Source organism: Ixodes scapularis, unplaced genomic scaffold (genome assembly GCF_016920785.2).
Source record: "Ixodes scapularis isolate PalLabHiFi unplaced genomic scaffold, ASM1692078v2 PGA_scaffold1__304_contigs__length_218370807, whole genome shotgun sequence".
Lineage (NCBI taxonomy): Eukaryota > Metazoa > Arthropoda > Arachnida > Ixodida > Ixodidae > Ixodes > Ixodes scapularis.
The window spans coordinates 519875-528476 of record NW_024609846.1 but is presented as its reverse complement, the minus strand read 5'-3'; the positions used below and the strand labels follow the sequence as shown (position 1 = coordinate 528476).

Sequence of the window (8602 nt, the reverse complement as noted above, 5' to 3'; positions counted from 1 at the left end):
AATATTGAGGCGAATTCTGCGGTTCCATGGGTTTATATGCGCAGCCGAAATATCTAAATGAATTATGTTGAAAGCTGTACTGTCAAAAATGGTTTCTTAAAAAGTTTACACAGCAGAGCCATTGATTTATGATTATAGGGACGAACTTGGGAAAGGAGGGCTGCTGACCTGAGGATGTTGAGGGCCTCAATGCTATTACTGCGCCACCTTCGAAAGACGGGCCACACATTACGCATCCTACGAATACAGTTTGCAGACAAATAGCAATTCGAGGCACCGCAGCACCCCTGCTTTGTATGTCGCACGGCAACCAATGAAAGGAGCAGCCTGGCACGCGGCTTTAGAAACACGGGTGAGTCAGTGAGTCGCGTTCAATCGATGTCTGCAGACTGGTTTTTGTCTTTTGTATACGCAGTCTTACACCGGTCTGACTTGGGCATAATATGATAGCTCACAAAAGTAAGTTGTGAGTGCCTGGAGCTGGGCTGGTTGGCTAAACATGTTTCCGAAAGTTTCCAGCTGAACGTAGAAAAAACGGAGCGAGGGAGAAAACAAAAAAAAACCAGACCCACAGCTTTTCAGATTCAGTTACAAAAGTATTCACAATTGTTAAGCGTCAACAAGTATTTCTCATATTTGAGGATGCATTTATTACCAGTATTACTATAGGTGAGGTAAGATTACATGAACTGATTTTAAATAACAACGTAAAACCACGTGTGAACTTTGTGCTGTACTTCTAGCTCCCATAAAGAATCACAGACTGGGAAGAAATGGCCGAGGGCTATGAGACAGGCCGGAATTTTCCTCATTGTGTGGGGGCCGTTGACGGAAAACACGTACATATCGAGGCCGTTGCCGATTCTGGAAGCGTGTAAAATAACTACAAGGTGCTGTATATGGGTCTAGAAATTTACTTTAACATATATCATGTTTCGCATGAGCACATGAAGTGACGTAACATTCGACTTTTCAGGGTAACCTACTCTATAATTCTGGTGGCTGTCGTGGGCAGCAAGTTGAGGTTTGTGGCCACAGACGCTGGAGCGTATGGCCACCAAAGTGATGGTGGCGTCTTCAAGGCATCAAGGATAGGACAGTGCCTCAGTCAAAGTGCCTTGAATTGTCCACCACCAAATCTGCTGCCATCTTCGCATGTTATCGCCGCGTACGTTTTCGTTGGAGACAAGGCACCTAGCTGAACTGAGGCCTGACTTTCTGAGGCCCTGTCCTGGTTGATACCTCAGCGATTATCTAAAAATATTCAACTATCGACTGTGTAGAGCGAGGTAACCTTTAGAATTGTTGCACTTGCATTTTAATAACAAAAATCACAATGTTGTCTTTGTCCCATTTTCAGAAGGTGCTTCGAGAACGCATTCGAAATTTTGGCTACTAGATTTTGCATGTTCCGCAGCCCCATCGACCTCCTCCCAGACCACGCCACTGGAGTCGTCCGCGCAGCTTGTGTACTGCACAACTACCTACAAGACGACAAGTTGCACATGCTAAATGCCTATGCTGATTGAAGTCCACCACTTCGGCAACATCGTTGATGGCCAGTGGCGCAAGGTCTCTCAACAGACAAGCCCGTTGCTCCACCTACCGAGGCTGAGATCGCGGCACGTCAACCAATCTGCCCGAAAATTAACACAATGGCCACCGCAGTGAGAGACCTGTGCTGGAGATACTTTGTAAAGGAAGCTGCAGTGTCATGGCCAAGAAACAGCGCTAGACTGAAATCCTAAGTAGTGTCAGTGGTATGGCGACAAATCACAAAGTTTTCAAGTTTTTGTGTGTGAGGATCGTCTGACCTATTTCCGGTGGAACAGGGAGCTGAGGCCACCATTACAACAATATTCTGCCGCTGCGAGTTAGCTACTTTTGAACGGGCGCTCTGGTGTGAGACGGCTTCCGTGTGAGGCCCACTAGTACTTTGAACAGAGAAAGTGAAACATCTGTATTGTACCCAGACCGGTGGTACTGGAGAGGGATGAAATTAGGGACTCTCCCTGTTCATGTACGCTCTTAATGTGCTTAACTAGGAGTGGATGTAATTTATACTCTGCCGCCCGTGGAGGAGTGACCCAGTCCTCTCAGATCCTTGGTTGGATAAGTGGGACGAGTGTTTTCAGTGCACGTTCTGCAAGATCCTGAACTGTCGCGCAGTCCTTAAAGGGAAGCCGGAACACTCCTTTAAAAAAAAATAAAAACAGATAAAGCTTGATTCTAGCGTAGTTTTATCCCGTGGATATGAATATCGCGTTCGTTTTCCCCGAAGATGGAACTAAACGTGAGAAAACACGAAAAACACCCGACCCATCGTGGCGTCATAAGAGGGCCTTCCGGCCGCAAAGCTTGTGTCGCTCGAGAGCCGCGCATGCAATCCCTATCTTGCCAGGTGTATTCCCCCCTACTGGCAAAAGTGTTAACATCTTTTTCTGCCCTTCTTAAAAACAAATAGCAAGAGTACGCATGCATAGCTTTGATGCACGCTGCTGGAAGGAAGATTCCGAAAACTCCTTTTGTGACGTCACGCTCCTGGAAGGAGGGCCTTCGGCGGTACATTGAAGATGATTTTCTGCAACCTCCATGCACCAAATTATAAAAGAAATAATTTCGATATTCGAGATCCTGGAGGTGAAACCAAGACGATTTAAGTGTGTTTCCTCAAATACAAAACCGCTTCAGCTTCCCTTTAACTTGGTGTGTGAGAGTTATTTGAGTAGTCTCCGAAGTATGTGCATTTAGGTGGTTCAGGTAGACCTGCAACCTGCTGGGGGTAGTGTAGTGTTGAGAGGGAGTGTGTTTGTACACGCCGAAGAAGCGTAGCATCTGCCCTCTGTGCAGTGTGGGGTGTGATGTAGAGGGTTATGTGGTTATGACGAAACTATAACACAAGGCACGGCGAGTTTCCTTCTGATCGTGCCTTGCGTTGTAGCTTCCGGGTCACGTAGGGGTCGATTTCGTCTGGCCATTAGGGAGTTTTAGAATAGCGCACGCTAAAGCTTTGCGTACGCAAAGAATAGCGTCGTCGCCACTGCGCATGCTCCGAACGCAAACCAGGTTTTGCGCTTTGCGTGCGCAATTTTAGCGTGCGCTATTTCTCGGAAATAGCGTGCGTACGCAAAGAGTCTTTGCGCTTCTCCTAGGAGGATTCGTGATGAGAAGTTGGCTAAATCCAAGACGAGCACAGTTAAAAAAACATGGCGGCTTCCAGGATTATGACGGCGGCTGCTTTGGCGGCGTCGTGAGTGCGACGTCGGCGGCATCCTCGCGAGTGCAATTTTCAATACGAGACGAAATTGTACTCGGTTTGGCAACGATTACCGACAACTTGATGCTTGCGACGCGCGAACATTTCACGGCGAAGGTATGATGTGCGAAGGTCAGTCTCTCCCAATCCTTGGGGTTGTGTTCAGTTCAACTCTGGACTTCTCACCTCAGATTGCAGACACTGTGTCCAGGGCCCGGCGGACTCTTGGCTTTGTCACACGTGTCTCAAGGAACTGGGGACATGAAACTTTCCGCGCTCTCTACGCTGCCTTAGTCCTGCCTCGTCTGGAATACTGCTGCTCCGTGTGGGGACCCTTCCAGGCTCACCTCATCGACAGGCTGGAGGGCGTGCAGCGCCGGGCTACTCGAACACTTCATTCTCGGATGTTGGGCCGGCAAGTTCCTGTGCCGCCATATGAAGCTCGCCTTAGGGCCCTTGGGTGGCAAAGCCTCTGCCACCGCCGGACAGTGGCTCGGGTTGGGCTCCTTTGTAGGTTGCTCGACGGGTCCATGAGTGATACCCACCTCCACTCATGCATCAGGATCGGGAAGCGATCCGGGCAGCCAAAACTCCTGCACGCCCGAACAGTGCGCCACTCGCACTCCGTACTCCCCGCCGCCCTCAGAGACTTTCTTGCGGCTCCCCTGTCGATTCGATCTCCACTCCCCAACAACCGTGACGAGTCCGCTGCCTTGCGCCGTGCATTTTCGCGGTCAAAGCACCTAAACTGATTCTACGCCATGATCAGTGTTCGGTTTCATTTTGTTTTTATTCGTTCTCTGTTATTGTTGTTTGTTTTGTTATTTCATGCCCCGGGTGGTTGGCTGACAGGCACTCTAGTGTACGGGCTCTCGCCTTTCTGTCATCGCCTCGCAAGCCACCCCGGGTTACATTGCTCTTGCAAATAAAGATTATTATTATTATTATTATTATAAGTACACGAGACCTCTCTTGCCGAGGCGACGCAAGCGGACACGACCGCTCAACCAAGCGGACACGACCGCTCAACCGCTCGCGTCGCGTTCTCATGTTTAAACAAAATAAAATGCTACTCTGGACCAAAAAACTCGTTTTTTTTTTCTAAAGTTACAGCATTTCGTGTGTGAAATAAATTTTTTTACTGTATCTTGGTGGCGTCGCAAGCGCGAGATGCTTGGGCTTTGTCGTCGCGGCGGAGAAACGCTATTCTAAAACTCTCTTGCGTCGCGTGCGCTAATACAAGCGCTAAATTTAGCGCTAGCGTGCGCTAAAATTGCGTACGTTATTCTAAAACTCCCTATTAACAAGGGGTACTCGGATCGTTGGCGGCGTGCGTAGATGAGTGGGCGACCTTGCAGCACCGGCGCACAATGCAAATATTTGCCTTTTGGCGCCGGTGCACCCCATAACTCCAGCAACTTGTTATGTTTCTTTTTATTCACATTTGATGTCAGCCAAACAAGTAAATATGTACTTTATTTTGTTTTTGTTTTGTAATTGCAACTTTTTTTTGTCTTTTGTTGGTTGTTATCTTTCAACATTTAAAGCGAGTAATAAAAAATTTATTCGTGGATCACCCCTGCCTCATGTCACCTCTCTAGTTCATTTCCACCCCAGACCTGTTGCCTACAAATCAATATTTTTTTTTTTTTTTTAGAAAAGAGAAAGTGGTTTTTGGCCTCTTTTACGGACAAACTGGCGGACACTTTTTGTGGCAGGTATAGCCTAAAGTAGATCGACAGAGTACCGGCTGATTCCCCACAAAGTGAGGTGCTATTTTACTGTTTTCGCTGGACCTACGCTGCCCATTCGGGTCTTTACTTAACACAGAATGCGTTCTATCAGCCGATTTTTATGAAATGAACGACACGCTGGACCACACACACAACGTGTGTGCTTGTGAACGTGCAAAACACATTCTGTACTTTCTCAGTCTAGGTCAGCATGAACAAGCTTACGTAAATGTTTAGCTTTTCTTTTTAATTCAAAACAATATTAGCGGTTGCGAACATGACAAAAACACTGAAGGTAAAGGAAACGATATAAATAAAAAAACACAGGTTTCCAAAGTAAGCCAAAACAATCATGTTGGTGAAATAATCGCAAACTATGCACGAAACCAAATTGTCACAGGATTTCCACGACAAATGTTACGCACGCATGGCACGTGTGACATTTGCGTAGGGGACTCCTTGAATAGTAGAAAGACCCTTTCTTGAAATCTGTTCGCAGATCTGACCCGAAAGTCTGACCAGAAACCGAGAATCGCTGATCGGCACCTTGTAATTAAAGCCATTTTACACGCGTGTCACTGCGTAGCACGCGTCCAGCGCGTTTACATATCAATAGTTGTTGGCAATTCGTAAAAATATGAAGCTCGATTTTTATCAAATTGTTTTAATAACAAGGTGCTGTTCAGCGTTTCTCGGTTTCTGGACAGACCTTTGCGTCATCTGCAAGCAGATTTGAAGAAAGGATTTTTTTACTATGCAACGAGTCCCTTACACAAAGTGATCAAACAGAAGCGTCAATTGTTACCGCCTACAATTTTACAAAGGAAGCAACCACAACCCTCGCGTGCTACGCAAACGCCAGTTCGTTTTAATGCCGAACTCAAGCTTACATCCTCCGGTGAAAAATATTCACTTGGGAGAAGTATATCCACCGCCCCATTCCCGCAGCGAATTTTGAAGACGACGACGTAGGTGACGCATTTTTCGTATTTTTGATTCCCACGTTGCTATGACCACCGGGACGTCTTTCACGAGCCGCGTTTGATTGGCTGTCCGTCCCCTTCGCAAGAGCGGCCGTTCGCAAGGAAAGTTTGGCAAAATACGGAGTAGCGAATTAGTCGAATTCGCACCGCAACTGCGTTGTGCCGCAAGAACGGCGTCGCAATTGCGAAATCGCAGGCTAATTCGCACCATGTGAATCAGGCATAAGAGCTGCGCTTTAAAACATCTTGTCTGCCGCGTTTTGCGACAATATATAGAGTGTTTCACGACGCCCGGGCTAGGGGGTTCGCGCAAAAACTAAAGTTCTTGATGCGGTGTCAGATAAGGACAGAGATGGCAAAATTACTTTTAAAAAGTAATTAAATTACATTACTAATTACTTCTCTGAAAACTGCAAAAATTTAATTAAATTACATTGCAAATTAGCGCAAGCTAAAGGTAATGGCATTAGATTACAATTACTTTCCAGAAATAATGAATTTACTTTGAAATTACTTTCACATTACTTTTGAATACTTTGAGGTGGTAATTGGGGCTCATTTTATTTACCGCATACACAAACAGTGTTTACAAAACAAGCCCTCTTTTGCCCTCACAGCGCGTGTGCATAAACCAGATCCGGGAAAAGCGAGGCACTGCGCGTGCGCAGTACCGACAACAGCACCACCACAGTGATGTCACGTCAAAGAGCTGAGTTGGTCTTTATGTACCAAAACTGAGACCTTCCCGTTTACACCGCAACAGCCCTACGCGCCTCAAAGTGAACCATACTGAACAGTGGTTTTGCTGGCGCATACGACGTAAGTGTTAAGCACGATGAATAGCTTTTTTAGACGTGACTCCGAAAGACAGTCGACTCACCGGTTTCCCTGTTCATTCAACGGTGAAGGTTCTCACTAAAAGGGTGACATGTTTGCGCCTTCCTGGTTTAGAAGTTGTAGTCCGAGTCCGTTTTTTAGGTCGGACAATGGCAGCTCGTTCTTAGTCGTCACGTGAAACGTTTCTTTTTGCCTCCGGATACAATCTAATTCTCTTCTCCAACGAGCCTCGGTCACTCCTTTCAAGGACCGTTTTCCCCAAACACCCAAAGGGCCCTAGTTTCTGTGTATTCTCATACAAAGGGCCTAGATAATTGCTAAGCAGACGCGTTGCCAGTTGCAGACTGGCGCGAGCTTCCTAAATTGTGCACTTTCCCCACAAACGGCGGGCGATGTCTGCTTGTAGGCTTCTTCCCGAATACACTTCCCAAGGGAAGGCAGCGAGGCATACCGCGAGCGGCACCTGCTTTGCTCGAGGACGCACGAAACGCTCTGGGGCTTTGACAAGGCATTTGGAAATAGCTATTTATTCCGGTTGTTTGCTGTTCACTATGGTCGAAACTTACGGTTTGATTTTGCTTTACGAAAGTACAGGGCTGGGGATCTGCTTGCCCCGTCCTCTCAGGTTTCAAATTATGTTTAACTCACTGGTGATGGGCCTGTCGCCTTGTAGCCTATGAGACGTTCATCCCTAAGCTGACGCGCTGCCAGCTTAGGGATGAACGGTGAAACCTCCGTGTTCTTGGAGCGGTCACACGTCTATCGTCCGCCACGTAACCCGCCCCACTCTCGTTCATGCCCACGCTCAACGAAAGGGGCGGGACAAGTGATTAAAAGAAGGTGCTTGATTGGTTCTGGTAAGCTTGCAGCTCCTATGCACTGTCAGCTTAGGGATAAACGAAGCATAGTATCGTCCTGATCTCGCGATGGCTTGAGTCTGTCGTGCCCAGGGTGTAAGATAGACAGGTGGAGAAACGGCCCATTGAAACCTACCGCAGCGCCGTGACCGTATTGTGCACTCGTCTGCTTGCGGGTACCCCCGATTTGCGACAGATGGCGCTGCGGCGAAAAGAAAAAAATTGAAATCGAATTTGCATGAAACTTTATGGGAGAGTGCGCAAAATAAACCGAGAGCACGACAGTCCTCCACTGAAAATCCACGAGAAACCTTCCCCGTAAGTTTAGCCGGTCGCCACAGTTCGTTCACTCGGAGTAAGAGTTCGCGGTGCTCCACATTAATGGCGCCACAGAAAAAGAGAAAACCGAGGGGGACACAATTTGGTCGCTCATTTGGCTCTTGTTACCCCACCTGTCTATCTTACTCCCTGGTCGTGCCATGGAGTTCGTAAGCTGTTAAAGCCCCTGTATACGAAAAAGGAGGACATCCTTTGAAGAATGCCGCCTGCTATCTTGGAGCGATCCAGGCGGCGCTAACTTCGACGCGCGAGCGCGAAAGAGAAAAGTGTAGCAATAAGAGTGTGCATAAGGGAGGAAGAAGGAATGCCTATGCTGTCGGAGTGCAGTGCATGCTATGAGCTCATGTCGCCAATGAAATAATGCCGACCGTGCAACGTCACGGCTTTCATCGTCTTTCTTTGAGCACATCCTTCGCGGCTGGTAGACCGTGACAGTGCGCTTTTATCCTGTCTGTGCATTTGCGTGTCTTTCAACCTTTGACTGCGCTCTGACTCAGGTATAAACCAAATATAGGAAGGCCGTTTGCTTTCTTGGAGCAATCTAGGCGACGCCACAATCGACGCGCGGGTGTAAAAGAGCAAAACAAAGATAAAAGG

The 8602-nt window shown here is 47.5% G+C and overlaps 1 protein-coding gene across 1 annotated transcript; it reads left to right on the top strand.

Annotated features, from left to right (window-relative positions):
* Positions 1–443: 443 nt before the first annotated feature.
* Positions 444–4034, top strand: LOC120838469. The gene is made up of 2 exons (XM_040500287.2): positions 444–459; positions 3398–4034. Exons 1-2 carry the CDS (start codon positions 444–446, stop codon positions 4006–4008), a joined length of 627 nt encoding a protein of 208 aa, XP_040356221.1. The 3' UTR covers positions 4009–4034.
* The last annotated feature ends 4568 nt before the right edge of the window (positions 4035–8602 follow it).